A 16,127-nucleotide genomic window follows, 5' to 3' on the forward strand; every position below is an offset into this window, starting at 1 on the left:
CAAAAACAAACAAACATCATTTAAATTAAAAATTACAGTTCTATATGGTATAGTACAAAACAAAAGATATCGCCTGATATATAGAGCACAACATTACAAAAGAAAAAATAATACGTGGACATTTCTGAATTTTTTATAAACATATTTTGAAAGCAAAATCCATTTTCCTATTTTAAACAGTGGCCCCAATTCAATCCTGGCATAAGTAGGGGGAGCTTCGGATGAAACCAATGGAAATTGCACTGCTCACATCAGGCATTAATTTGGCTCTTGATTTGCAGTTCCTACTTCTGTTTTTAATACACTAACCATTTTTTCCTATGATTTAAAAATAGCCATAACTATAAAGTGAAAAGATGAGCACTGTTATATTTATGAAGACACGTCTTTAGTCAAAACTAAGAACAGTAAGAGCAATCCAGATATGGCTATAGTCTATAAAACATCTTTTTGGTAGTGAGAATGTAACACTAAAACAGCTAAGATTATGTTAAAATATGGATGTGTTTATAGTGATGAATATGTTATCCGGCCTTTTTATGATTAATTTTTTTGTTGGCTTCCATGATTCACTCATATTCTCCCCCCTACGAGCTTATGAATAGATTAAGCAGTACAGGAATACAGTGCAGCTCAAATAATCTGCAGCAAAGTGTGGTAATTTCCAAAATATTTGTAATTAGAGTGCATTTGCACTTCTTGTAATTATTCTGTCCAGGCAAAGTGGGTGCAAAATACTGCCTAATCTTGTAGCATTTTTCATCCACTTTGCACAAAAGTGTCCATGATTATACTAGTTGCAAGGCAGGAGAAACTCCGGCAACAGGACCCAGAGCCACAAAACTATTTAAGCTTCTAGCTTCCATTAAATGTCCTTGGGGATCTGGGCCTACGTTTCCAAACTATCATAAAAATATTAGAAAACAATTTCATTGTTGTATTTATTAAACATATGACAAAGGAACTTGTTAACACATCAACTGGCTGAAGCTTTGGGAATGATTCTGAAAACTGCTGAGCATCTGAAACAAGCATTTAGGAGCACTCAGCACCTCCCAAGAGCCTGCCCATTATTTGCACTAGACAGAGGAAATGTAAGTATTTACATTTACAATACTGTCTCCTAGCTAAAAATCAATAGCTGTTAAGCTTATTTCTTATTTTTATGGCTTTGGAGAGTTAGGGTTAAATTCACTGCCGGGGGCTAAACTCCATTGACATCAGTGGAGTTGGGCCCACTTATACCAAGGGCGAGTTTGGACCATGGTTTTTAAACTGAGGCACTCCTGCATAATCTGTTGATGCTGCTTAACAAGGAAGTAACATGAGCAACACTAGGCACTATAGAATAGCTGTATTATAGGAGAACAATGTGTTACCTATTCTAATGAACAAAAGGGGTTGAATTTGATATTTCTACCACCAGTTTGTTCTTGACAGCATTCAAATCATACCTGAATTAATTTAAAAATTAGCATGTAAGTGTTCATATTATGTCTTCCAAATTAATGATTTATAAGTGACCATTGATACTACAGTACTTAGAAAGACCACTGTCTCATTTCATGTAGCAACAACAGACTTCACATCCTCTCCCTCTCTCGCGCTCACACACACAATGCATATATACAGATATATATGTGGAAAAAAGAAAGGGATATATCCAGGATACATTTTGTTACATTTGACAGAGATGGATGGTACCTCTTCACTACATTGCTTAAAAGTAAAAGGGACACGTGATCTTCTGATTGAATTTTAGTTCTGTGAAAAATGATTTTAAACTGTTCAAAGTGTCCTGACTTCAGGAAGTAATTCAAGGAGATGCAGTGTTCCAGAAATGGGATTTCTGACATGCCAGAGCAGTGTCAGTATTTCAGGCAGTGAGGAATATATTAGCATCATCAATGGCTAAATGATGGGGAGCACAGGGATATACTTATCTTAAATCTTTGATATTATTTTAAAAGCACATAAGATTAAGAAGCACAGAACTAATATACCACCACATTGTTGGAAATTCTAGAGATGGAGGGCTAGAGGCCAATACACAATACTGATTACTTCCCCTCCTCCCCACCTTTTTACGATCAGAGGATAATTGATGTGTCCTGAATTCTGTAATAGTAAAAGATGTTGATGTATGAGTGAAACAGATTCTTTAGATCTCTGGGTCAGTGCTCGCTACAGAATCGATCCTTGAAATTATGCTTTGTTTTATTCTCTGTCAAACCTTGCTCACTTTCCGATGCACTTTTTTGTGTTAAACAAACAAGAGATAGATAAACACTCAGAGTAAAGTGTTCAAAAGTGCCCATGTCAATTAGGTGCCTAAGTCCTATTGAAAGTCCCTGGGACTAGACTCCTGAGTCATTAAGGCACTTTTGAAAATTTTACCCTCAGCAATTGGGGGTTTATTAACACCTTTGATTATTTAGAAGAGACAATGGTACGGTTAAGGATTTTGTCTGCACTGTTGGAAGCACCAGGGCTCAAGTGCTACTCAGAGATGGGTTCACAATTCAGTGTTTTCCCTCACTCAAATAAGAACACATCAGTGGTCCAGATGCTGTGATATCTTGCCTATGATGGTAGACAATACTTGAGGTTTTAGAGGAGGAAAGTGTAAACTCTTCATCCTAAAGTCACTCTGTGAAGTTCAATACTTTTTTATTCTGACTTTTTTAGCATTCAGCATGGTCATCATCTTGTACCTTGAAGCATGAGGATCTGTCTACAGCCCTTATAAATTTTTGTCCTAGCCTGTGCGCTATCTTCTTTCCAATAACTAATCCCTTTCTTTGATTTTTTCTACGATATTTGGCTGCCAGTAAAGCCATTAACAAACAAACAACCCACACCAAACCCATAACCACTTAATCGTGTGTATGTCTAGATTTCCATGTTTTTGCACGTAGAGGTCATAAAGGAGAGAAATACAGACCCTGTCTCTCAATTTCTGTCTACCATATGTTTAATGCAGATTATAATCCTTTTCTCATTGAAAAATAGATTGTTACAAAAACATTTAAAAATAATTTCAAACTGAGAGCTACCAACTGGGTTTATATTACCCCATTAAGTGTTATATACAACACTGACAGAGTGCAGAAAAATAAGTGAACAATATTTTTGTAACAGCTGCTGATATATGTTTCTGTTAATGATGATCTTGATCCTATCAACTGTCAGTTGCCTCTCCTAAGAAGTGGACAGTCAACTGGGCACTGCACATTCTAAATCTAAAGTCATTGTTGAGCAATAAGAGATAATCCCTATGTAGCACCATGAATGTTTTACCTCGGTAGTATCTCTAGGGCTAAATGCTCTGTTGTGAACAGGTGCAATTCCTTGACTGCAGTGGACTGGGATGATTTTAAGGGCTATATTACTGAAAACTTGAGCATTTATTTGCTTTTCTGCCCCACCTCCTTATAAGAACAACGGCAATAGACAATTTAAAATATGTAACCAATTCAATAGGGTGTAGTGTAATAGAGTCTTGACATTACTGGTGCATGCAAACTGTGGTGTTTGTAACATGTAACAAAATCTGGAGAGGTGTAAAAGCTGTGCATTAGGGCATGCACTGAAGTATGCCATGTGATGGAAATACATAGTGCTATTGTTATATGTGCTGCATGTTATAGACAAAGATGGAGTTCCTTTCTATGTTACTCAGTATTTGGTGAACAGTATATCACATTTCCCTATGCTGTGTGATCATGTAATGGAAGACTGTACTTTATCTGTAGTTTACTGTTATTTCCATAGTTTGTTCATACCAGAATGCACTTATACATGAGTTCTACATTATTATTTCAGATTATTATACCAAAACAGTAGATTTAAAATGTTCTAAACCATTGTGCAGGTGACAGACTAAAAGGAAAGGAATAGGATGCCGAGCACCAGTCCCTTGAATCAAAGATACCATCTATTCAGAGCATGTACACACTTGCAGTGTAAATAAAGATATCTTCACCCATTTTGGTCATCCAGTTACACACGCGTGGTCTAACGATATTCATAACTGCAGACGTTTGACACATGCTAGCTTCCTTTAGGTTTCTACAGATAGAACTGAGTGTTCTATGCACATGCCATATACTGTTTTAAAATACCCATAATTTTGTTTTTTTCAAACCCAAATTATTTCTATATGGCAAAGGCACTAGTTTTCATTTCAGATTAAATTCTATAAAGACTAGAAATTTAAAACAGTTGTTTGAGTTATCCAAGCACAAAACAAGCATTTTTGAAATTTTTTCCAACAGTTGGAAAAACACTTAGGCCTGATTCATGCAGGCAAACCCATGATTTCAATAAGGCTCTGCAAAGGTGCAGGATCTGCCTGTATAGATCCAATTGCAGCCACATTCTGACAACTTGAAAAAAAGCTGAATACATTTACATAATGTTCTGGGTGGAAATGAAACAAGCATCTTCAACCCCTAAAAGTACATTTTAAAGTAAATTTACAAATCACTATCCTGTAATTAAGATGATTAGATTATGTGTCTGTAAAACAAAGTATTTTTCATCCTGAATACACTAGGGACACAAGAGTATGAGGCCACAAAAAATATCCTTTGGTGTATCAGAGATGCCCATGGCTTCTCCTTACTCTCTTCTGCAATCTCCACCAACATTCACTAGGATACTAATATGGAAAAAATGCCAGCACAGGTTATGACATTCAGGATAGGAAAAACTTGTTCTCAACATTTATAATTTATCTCTGTTCATATTTAAATACTGCCTCTGCTTTCAGAAACTGGCCTCCAAAATAATCTAAAGCCTGAAACGTGTTTTAAAAATAACCCAAAGCACATGAAATGGATTGTAACCTTTCACATCTTACTGTGTTAAAAATACTAATTTTATAACTGCTGGTTAAAGAGTAATTACCAACCTTATTTTATTTGAGGAAAAAAGAACCCTAATTACACATGTAAAGATTTGTCCCCCATATTATACACACAGTATTAGTTTAAACCAGTGGTTCTCAAACTTTTGCACTCCTTTCACATAGCTAGCCCCTGAGTGCGACCCCCCCCTTATAAATTAAAAACACTTTTATATATATTTCACACCATTATAAATGCTGGAGGCAATGTGCGGTTTGGGGTGGAGGCTCACAGCTCTTGACCCCCCATGTAATAACCTCAACTCCCTGAGGGGTCCTGCCCGCAGTTTGAGAACTCCCGATTTAAACCTTAGAATGGAAAGTGTACAGTAAGGAGTATGCCTACAAAAGAGAGCTTTAGCTAGCAAGCAAGGAAAGATGGAAGGGAAGGTCAAAATCTAGTACAGGATTTACCTCTAAGAACTGTCAGCTAATTAATAATTCTAAATAAGATGTGGAATCACCGTGGCCAATGGCACTGCAAACTCTGGGTCTTTTGAAGCTACTGATCATCCTTAACTCCACTAACATCAGTAGGAGTCTGAGGCGCTCAGCAACTCTCAGACGCTTTCTATTTATTTTTAAAAAATGATTTATCCATGACAGTAACAGGTGAATCTGAGACTGGATTTCTGGACATTCCCCTCAGCCCCCCTCGCTGAAGCCCCAATTCAGCAAAGCATTAAGTGTGCTCAAATGCCATGAAAATCAGTGGGCAGGATTCTTTCATCCATTAAGTGCACCATGTGCAGAGTGAATTTAAACCAGCCAGAGAGTCTTCCTGCGTACAAGGAATCTCTACTGAGGTGGTAGAGGTGGTACAGACACATTCTAAACCAGCTGTCTCTCTGGCATAAGGAAAAGAAGGGGGCTTGTTGGGATAGGCTGGTGGACCGAGAGGGGGAATGGTGGAACTGAACTCCACTACACCTGATTCTCTGCAGGTGTAAGCTCCATTTAGAGAGCTTACATCAATCAGTGGCAGAAGCTAGAGTAGCAGGGGTTCCACTCTGTCTTCTGCCATGCTAAGTGGCCAGAGATCAGAGAATCACAGCCAGCTTCCTGCATCTGTCATTGTCCTCTGTCTGAGGTGTGCTTTGATGGAGAGGAGAACCAGGACCAATGAGACTTAAGCATGTGCTTAAATGCTTTGCTAAATCAGGGCCCTATATTTCAGCCATTCTCTCCACAGCCAGCATTTTGCATTTCTCATTTTAAAAAATACAGTATACAAGTTATACTTGTAATGAAAAACATTTTTCACAGAAAAAAATTAAAAGGCATGAACAACGGCTAATATTTTTAACAATGTGTTCTTTAGCTGTGCATGCAAAATGGATAACTGTGCACTCAATTTCCAGTTTCTCATGGCAGTTTACATGCATATTTGCATAGTCTGCATGTGCAATTTAGGAACTGATTTTGAAAATTTAGACCTATATGTATTTTGGAGGCCTTTTTGTTTCTTTGTATTATTAAAAAATAATTGTAGATTGGAATTCTCAAAATCAATAGAAAAACTAGAGGTAAATCCCCATGTTTAATCTCAGATTCTTTTCTGGACACTAACATTTAGGAAGTTCAGTAGCGTCAGATAATATGATTTCTTTTAAAAAAATAGAAAGTATCAACTTGATTTAAAAGAAAGTGCCAAACCCAAAACTAGAGTTGCACAGAAGTTTTGTGCTTTTAGATTTAGTCATTTACTTTACAGGATTTCCATATATTCTGAAGGTGACTACAATTGTATGTGCAAAATGAATACTTTATGTTACAATTATCTTTTTGCAAGTACAACTAAGGTGCCCATTTTTACAATTTACGTCTAATGACCAAATCCTGCAGTTTCTTCTTGGGCGAAACTTCCACTGAAGTCAATAGTTCCTTGACATAGGGCCCTATTTTCCAGAACTAACTACCATGTATAGTATTTACCATTGTGAATAGTCCCCATAGACATCAGCACTCATGGTAGTAAGCTCTCTGCCCACTAGTCACAGCTACTCTATGGTAGTAAATGTTTGTAGGTTTGAGCTCTCAGTAAGGGTTCAATAAGGACTGTAAGATTTGGCTGCAATTGGTTAACATTCTCTATAATCTAGAGTTGGTTGGACAATCTGAAGAAAAAAAAATCATGAAATATTTTCCATTTTTTAGCAGCTCTGTTATTAACTATATAGATAATTCCCACTGCATCCATAAAGATAATATATATACTTCCTATAAACAAATACCTAAAATCACCTTCTTCTGTTTACTTTGTAAATCACTGTAAATCTCCAAAATATACATATATATGGCCATGATATTGTTAGAAAAGAGAAATGGAGTAATAACACTTTTTATTGCATTCTCAAGTACTGTTGAATATGGGTACGGTAGGCACACATTTTAACTACTTATCATCTACTACAATCCTAAAGCTCATTTACCTGAGATCTGTGTTTTGTAAAAATAAAGTTTTCTTTTTATTTGCATATGTTACAAAAGACTCAGTTTCAGCCTGAACAGATGTGAAACTTTGAATCTGGCAACAAGCGCTACAGGTGATCATATAAAAAAGGTACTTCTGAAATAGATGCATATTAAAAAGAAGCCACAAATCTTAGAGGTTTTAAAAATCTCCCTCCCCGCACCCCACAGTGTTGGGAAGCCACATTGTAATAAAACTGTTTAAAACATTTGACACAGAAAACCTGCACAGAAAGCATGCTGTTAAAATCACGTACCCTCTAAGACACCCATCTTGGAAGAAGTTAAGTAGCTTAGAAGGACAAACTCCATGTTACTTGTAAATGTATTTAATGTCACTCAGTTCTCATCATCCCGTCTGTAGTGAATAGTCTGTATTTCCTGAGCTAAGAACATGGCCATCTCTTTAGTGCCGGCAGCAATCACTCGGCATGACATTAGATCTAGAGGTCCCCCTAAGAACAAGAGGATAAAGAAGAACCATGTTTAGATACAGAAGTGATGTATAGCATATTATACCCTTGTTGTAGATAGAGAGATTCAAACATACTGAAACAATGCCACAGCCACACTTAGAGGGGGAAATACCTTGTTGAGGAATTCAAATTCAGAGATGTCTTGCAAAGCCAAGTGTTCTAGAAACCATAAACTTATCAAACACTAAAAGTACACAGCTCAAGCAATGAATGTTTTATTTGTTCAGAACACAGAAAATAAACACAATATATTACATTTTACTCTCTTAAACAAAACACCAGATGTTTTGTTTGCAAAACTAGGGGTAGTAAGGAATAAAACAGGAACCAACATCACCCGTTTTCAGGGTTAAACATACCCTACAACTGCCAACTGTTCTTTAACACATCAAATCTTTCCACAGTCATGCACACTTTGATTACCACTGGGCTTGACTACTAAAGAGCACTCTACTTGGGAGATGCATGCTTTAGAAATTAATAAAATAATAATCCTTAACATTTTGGGTCTTTACATCTTTAAAGTGCTGTACAAATATAAATATTCAGATGAGCACTCTTGTGTCTCCCTGACAGTCCTTTCTTCCCAAAAAGCCTTCATCTTTGCTGAAATCTGTTTAGGAGTCTCAGCATATCCAGTAATCTCTTCTGGGCCAGCTGTGTACTTCAAATGTAACACTTTAAAGGCCTTATTCAAAGACACAGACATTCATCCTCAGCATCTCTGACCCGGGAAAGCCCTAGACTAGAAATGCAAAATTGTGATGAAATTAGCCAGCCAGAGCTTAGGGCAGAGTGGGCCAGACCTGAGATGTTTCACTGGATTATCACTATAAGCAAAGGATCTGTATGGGGGTGTGAGGGAAAGAGAAAAGAATACACAGATTGCAACTATAAAAGCATCCCATAAATAGTCACCCAGGGACAATGTTAAAAAAAAAAGTCACTCAAAATTGTGGGAAAACTGGAAAGGACAACAGGGAATGGGAAGAACTATCTGAGGACTACTTCCATGGGGGGGGGGGGGGGTGTTAAAATGTCCATGGAAGCAATATCCTGATATAGGAAAAGAGAGTTTGTTAGCTGCATATCTATTAGAATGTCTCTCTAATGACTCACTTACTGAAGTTGCATTGCTAGTGTCTTTGGATCAGACAGCTTATCTCACCTTATTGCTTGCCAGGTGCTGTAATTGTAACAGCAGCAGAGGAAATTAAAGCTCTCCCCAGTTCAAAGGAAGTAGAAGCACCACCATGGTCCACCCCAAAATAACCTTGGACTGAGCCAAACTCAAAGTTTACTCATAGAAAACTATGCAGCCAAGAGGCAAAGGGAAAGAAGAATCAGCAAGGCACTACAATCACACACGGATTACTGTTATAGACACTCTAGCACCAAAGGGCTCTCTCTCATCCCACTGCCCACATAGACTGCCAAGGTTCTTAGCAAACCTATGGCAGAAAATGCAAGGAGGAAGAAACCTGGAGTGTTGATGGCAGAAAATACAGGGAGACTAAGGAGCAAAGAATTTCTGTAAACTCAACCTTCTTTAAGAGAGGCAAAGAGTTTATCTCTGCTCTCCTCTACCACAGAGACAGCAAAGTCACACCTTGCAGAATTTTTCTAGATTGTAAATCCCTACATATACCCATATGTCTCCACCCAATCAGAACACAGCCCTTACTACTGCATGGAATTACATCACAGTTGTGCAGAATACCCTCAGAGGCCATCAAGAACAAGAAGCTAAGATCAGGGCTAGAAACACAGAGTCCTCTTCCCAAGAATTCTGCCTGTTCACTCCAGTAGTAATTATAGTAGACTGACACAACCACAATCAGCCTCCACTCAGGGACTCTTTCCCCTGCCATTCCTGGACGGTAAAGAAAAGGGAACACCGGGAAGGAATCCTAGCAACAGGCTGTTAACATCTCCTTTTGAAGGGACTCTACCAACCACTCTCAAACATACAATAGTCCAACCAGAATTTAAAAACTATCCCGCAATTCCAGAAAACTTGGAAGTCACTGCTCAGCATCTAAGCTTCCTTCTCCTAAGAGAGAGCTGGCAAAAAGGGATCTCCAACTCCACTTGTTATCTGTCAGAATCATGGATCCCTCTAAGTGAGGCGCGAGGGCAGGGAGTATAATACTGAGACCGCATTTGTTGCTCTGGTGGATTAACCTCTCCAGTCCATGCCCATTCTACTGGACTTGTCTGAGACATTTGATACTACTGATAAACACACCTGTCTTGCCTTCAAGAACTGAAGGAATGAACAGAAATGCTTTGAATTGGCTTAACTCCCTCCTCTCAGAACAAAGCCAGAGTATCACTATGGGTAACTGTTCCTCTAACCTCCTAATTCCTCACCTATAAGACCAAACTCAGTTCCTCTCCCATATTATTCAGCGTCTATGAATAAACACTGGGAGGAGTGGGAAGATAACACAGACTGAAATGCAAGCAACACCCAACTCCATAGTTCCTTTACACCAAGCATAAAGAGCACTATTTACCAGCATTCTGAATACCTAACTGAAATTACCTTCTGGATGAAGATCAGACAGCAAAAACTGAACCCAGGCAAAGCTTGGGTGATGCTGCTAGGAAGACAGAACTGTTCTGTAGAACTAGTTTTCTCTATAACCATCCCTACTTTCAAGAATATCCACTCATGTTTTTATGTTGGTCCTCGGCCTCACAGCTCTCATAGTGCTGGTAGGAAAAAGTCACCACCCTCTACCTCCTGCTGGCCAGAAAATCACACCCCATCCTATCAGCCCCAGACAGTATTGATCCTCCACTTGCAGAACTAAATGCAAAACCCAATTATTCATCTTAGTTTTCCCTCAGTTTCTTCTCACATACACACACAAAACCCTTTCCCTTCTCACCCATATACAAATCAAGCCTTTTCTCCTACCAGTGGGGAAGGAAGAGACAGATTATTTCTGTTTCGAATACTTTGGAGATATTCAGATAGTATTGCAGCGAGGACTGTGTAAGTACACAGATAGATTAGACAGAGATGGGGAAGTAAAAAGAAGAATGCAGCCCAAACTAGAAAGCTAAACATCTGAACATTTATCTGCCTCACCCCTCAGAGACTATGCAAGGTGATTGAAAAAAATTGTGTGACAATTATTTAGATTGTCGTAGTGCCTATTATGTGCTTTCCAAATGTGAAGAGGCAGTCCCTGCTCCAAAACAACATACTTTACTCACCTGAAGTATCTATCACAATACCACCTGCCTCTCTAATAATGACAGTAGCTGCTGCCAAGTCCCAGCAATGTAAACCAAACTGGTAATATGCATCTGCAGCACCCGATGCTAGATGGCACAGAGCCAAGGTAGAACTTCCGATTACACGGATCCTAGAAGCAGAGAGGTATAAAAGAATGAAAGGGGGAAAACTGCTTTTATTTCAACCCAGGTATTTATTAACAGGGTACAATATGCATCATATTTGATTTAAGTAGAATAACATTCTGCTTGGAATTTTAGAAAGCTGAGAATGTTTATGTTTTTTAACATAATAAAAATTTTTCTTAAAATCCTTACCCATGTACTTGGGCTTTGAGTAAGCTCTCCATGTTACCGAGGAACAATTTCAAAGTCTCAGGGTCACGTTTTGGACCAATTTCTGTTAAGATCAAGGCCTTTGACTTATCTGCAATGTAGACAGTTGTTTCTATTAACTCAACAACCTTTCAAAGTAGGTCTTGGCAATTTCTTCACATTAAATATGAAGAGACTTTTCACAGCAAAACCATTTCTCATGCACACAAAAATTGTTCCTCTTTTCATATTCTTTCTCAGGATGAGAAACTGCTTTTGTCTAAATGACTGTAACAAGACTAAATTGCTCATACAGTTGGGTTATCTAAAAATACTTGTTTGGGAAAAGAAGGAAAGGAAGAACAAGAACAAAACTGCAGTTTCTATGAGTTTCCTTTGTTCCCATGGAATTTTTCCTTCATTGACCAGTCAAGCCTTTGGTGACCTCACAAACTTTTAGCAGTCAGCTACAAATAATTGACATAGGATTTATGCATTCCACTGTAAATGAATTGTATTTTAAAGCAGAATGCTTCCTGAACAGGGAACTTTGATCTCTTGGATTATACCATTCATTTTAATTAGACAAAGCTAGGTGTATGATAAGTAAAGATCAATTAAAAATATTCACCAAAAACTCCATTTATCTTGCCAAAACTACCCCCTTTTACATTTGGACATTGGAAAGACTACAAAAGTCACAAACGTGCAAGTATCAATATATTTTCCAGCTATTCCATATAAAAAAAGTCAGTAGGTCTAATTCTGAACTAATTTTTGTGGCATTAGTTTTTCCTTTTGTATTGTGTTCAATTCAGTAACTTCTGATTTACAGCAGTACAGGGACCTAATCAAAGCCAAGGACAATTAAAGCCAAAGGAAAGATTCACAGAGAGTTCAACGGGTATTAGATCAGACCTTAAGTGAGGTCACATTCAGGCCTACAACATATGTAAGATTTTAAGAAGTATACACAGTATTCCTTCCAAATGATTTCAGTAGGGACAGTGGACCAAATGCTGTGGTGCTAATGAGTGGTATTTTCATAGACAAATTAATGTGGCCTGAGATATCTTGTAATTAAATTGACATGCCAGGTACTGGCCACCTACGAATGTAAAAGGGCATTATGGATTCAAGCAAGCTGATTAGCAATGGGTGAGTAATATACATGTACTTAGAACAAAACAGTCACCGGATATCACAAATATAACTGCAGAAACACAGACTTCATAACCATTTTGTAAAATGTTACATTTAAGTATAGAAGCACAGTTCTACTTTAAAACTACTGGGACACAATGCAGGGCATGCACTGCTTTGCCGTAACTGGAAATTTCTGGAGGTTGAAAGTAATCCGCCTTTGGTCTTCTGCATAATACATTCAATGTTTACAATTATGACACACTGAATGCATGACTTACTACAGACATTATTATTAACACCATACATTCATGCAAAGTATACCTTGGTCATAACAAAAATAACTATTCTATGGAACTGTGAAAATGATTATAAACATATTTCTGATGAATAAACAAACATTTCCTAATACTAAGTCAAAGTTATGCTAATTTAGGAATTGGATTTAAAGACTGAAATGCTTTAAGGAGGTTTTGGGCTTAAGGAGGAATTGAATTTAGGGAAGAGACCATCTAGTGAAAAGACACAAGGTGGATTCAGGAATTCAAACTACAGGAGACTGCTGACCAGAAGACAAGTTCTCCACCCTGATGAGGGGAAGAGAAACAGGGAGGGTTGGTAGGAGAGAGATGACAGTGACCTGGGTAAATGTGGTAGGAAAAGAGACCAGGGACCAACATTTTTGGCTATTGAAGGGGAAAGAGTGGAGACCAAAAAAAAACCTCACGCCATTTATGGTATCAACACACGTAAGGCCAGGCCTGGCTTTAAACTGTGACAGCGTTTGTCAAAGGGAATTTTATATCTTTGGGATGTTCCTTCATTATGATTATTTAAATCTGTGAGTGGCAGATATCCCAGACCACAGCTCTGTTTTCTTACTGTGATATAACCTTTGCAAAATTCTGTCATCACCATAATATGATTCTCTTTAGTTCTGAATTGTTCAATGCTGAACATATCTAGCATTAATCTAATTTTATACTGTACATCAACATTTTCTATACAAAATACATTTCCTGAAACAAAAGCACGAGCTAACACAGGAGCCTAAAAGCCACAAATTCCAGAAGCCAGAACGAGGAGAAACATCTTGTACTCAGAGGTGATTCATTCTATTGAAGTCAAAATCCTTATTGGACAAGAACCACCATAAATGGGCTACATTTAAACACCATACATATCAATAAAAACATTCTCCATCTTCCCTGTTCAAAACAGTCCACACAAATGAGTACATCTCAAAAGAGAAAAAATTATAAAGCATCTAAACAATACGGGATCTGACCCTCCCTTTATGTTCTGGACTCCCACATTAGCAGAAAGTACACAGGGAATGGGGAGAAAGTGGTGCTGTATCCCACAGCCCTTGCTCAGCTGAAGGCCCAGGACCATTTAGACATAAAAGTGAATGGGGCCAGTTTATGAAGGATGCAGGACAGCTGGGAGATGCCCTGATTCCGTAAGCCTCCCAGGCATACTCTGCTAAGGGGATTCTTGTGGAACATGGGCTGTATTTTAAAACTTCCCTCCCTGGACAGAACACCTTTGGAAGGGTGGCTAGGGTAGGACCATGGACACCTATTTGGGGTAAATGTCCTCCCTCCGGCACAGCTGCTCCTGTGGGGGAGAAATGTACCACTTGTACGCTCTTTCTCCAGACAAATAAACCTGGCCCACTAAAGACTGGTCCAAGTCACAAAGCCTGGATCTGGATCAAATTTTTTCAACTATCAGGGAAGTTCTCATCATCCAGGGTAGGTCTAGACTCATATCTAATCTATACATTAAATTGCTTTAATTTACAATGATTTCAGTCTGCACCAAGCCAATTTTCTACTGTAATTTTTATCATTTCTGGGGTACAAAGATACAGCTCTGTGACATCTGCTTGCTTCTGTTTGCTAATTATGCTGCCTTATCTTCTGCATTGGATTTGTTAAAAGAAAGTTTCTTGTCATTATGTGCATTTGATTGAACTTAACTATTATAACTAGGCAAATGCAGAATCACTTTATTCGTTTGTAATAATAAATCCCAATACAGTACGAACTAAGTGTTCTAACTAATTGTATGATGAAACAGACCTCTCACACGCATCACAGCAAGTTGTTTTTAAAGTAGTATAATGTATGCATCCATTAATTCCATTTACTACTGGCATACATGTGCTTACAAACAAGATACAGTATATGGCACCATTAAGTCATCTGAAAATAAGTGAATGACAGATGCCATAATAATGTGGACCTAATCCATCATTCAAGCTGTACTTTGTATCCCAGAGTTACACCAGTACACAGAAGGCATGGTATAGTGGTGAATTTCATCCTATTTCTTTATCTTAAAGGAGTGGTTTTGGATCAATACTGATCAATTCGTGTGGAAATTGCAAAATATTTTAGGACCATTTAATACTAATTCACATAAAGCTGTATATTTTAAACAGAAATTTGAGAACATCCTTATGTTTCCAGGAAAGACACAGTTATAATGCAGGAAAGATAATTTCATTCAGGATAATAATTTCCATTTAGGATTAGCATCAACTCTGAAATTCAACATATTTCTTTTAGAGTTCTAACAAAAATCTAGACCAACCTGTCTCTTTTGATACCTGAAGCCTCTTTTCATTACAAAATGCCCCTTGACCTCTTCTACCAGTGTATAATCGTTCTTCAGTGCAATGGTAAATTACACCAAATTCAAGCTTTAAGATTTTGAAAAGGAAAGAAATGAATGCAACTCAAATTACTCATCACAGGTATACACAACTACTAATGGCAGAAAGATCAAAATTATTTTAATTAGCTAGATAACCAAAGATTATGCCGCTGCTAATAAATAATTTTACTGTTACACTGAAGTTTTAGATATACAACATATAAAATTCAGTTTAGAGAGATATTAATTCCATCTATTCACAGCTCATTTTTACGCACACTATTAGAATGGAATAAAAAGTTACTCTGAAATTCAGTTCAAGGAGTTATTGAGAATACGTAAATACCCCAGGGCCAGATTCTGAACACTTCACTCCCATTGGTGAGCAGTCACTCACATGAATAGGCTCATTGACTTCACTGGGGCTATTAATATTGCCAACCTCAAGCATCTGAAATTCATGACTCAGGCCTCCAAAACACATGAGATTGGCTTACAAATCACGCAACTTTTTAAAAAAAAAATACATAGTTTGCATGTCATAATACATTTCATTTGCCTTCTATCTTTTGAGCCCTTGAGGTGCACTCAAGTCATCTTTGAGTTTTTCTCTGCAATCATGAAGCCTAGAAGCTAACTGGTCTTTTAAATGAACACGGAGATTCTCGTGAAATCACCTGACTTCAGGAGCTGGGGCTTGAAGAAAAACACCAAATATCACGAGACTCATGATAAAATTATGAGACTTGGCAACACTGAACTATTTGTGCAAGCACCTGCTTACAAATGGGAATAAGGGGTTCACAGCTGGAGCTTTAATAATCCAGGCCCAAAGTACCTAATATTTTGCACAACTATAGTACCTTCCATCAGAAGATCTTAAAACACTTTACAGACAT

General features: G+C 37.8%; 1 protein-coding gene across 2 annotated transcripts in view; it reads right to left on the bottom strand.

Moving 5' to 3' along the window:
- Positions 1-2,956: 2,956 nt before the first annotated feature.
- The window catches only part of IMPA2 (inositol monophosphatase 2), a 30,232-nt gene continuing 17,061 nt past the window's right edge, over positions 2,957-16,127 (bottom strand). The window contains exons 5-8 of one of the 2 annotated variants that reach the window (XM_032789496.2): positions 15,166-15,274; positions 11,425-11,533; positions 11,086-11,237; positions 2,957-7,836 (exon numbers count right to left, since the gene is read on the bottom strand). In XM_032789496.2, coding sequence (XP_032645387.1) covers positions 7,721-7,836; positions 11,086-11,237; positions 11,425-11,533; positions 15,166-15,274 — 486 coding nt within the window. In that variant the 3' untranslated portion in view covers positions 2,957-7,720. Of the gene's footprint in view, positions 7,837-8,056; positions 8,603-11,085; positions 11,238-11,424; positions 11,534-15,165; positions 15,275-16,127 lie in introns of those variants that run through there. The other variant, XM_032789506.2, reaches the window with a different exon arrangement.

Source organism: Chelonoidis abingdonii, chromosome 2 (genome assembly GCF_003597395.2).
Source record: "Chelonoidis abingdonii isolate Lonesome George chromosome 2, CheloAbing_2.0, whole genome shotgun sequence".
Lineage (NCBI taxonomy): Eukaryota > Metazoa > Chordata > Testudines > Testudinidae > Chelonoidis > Chelonoidis abingdonii.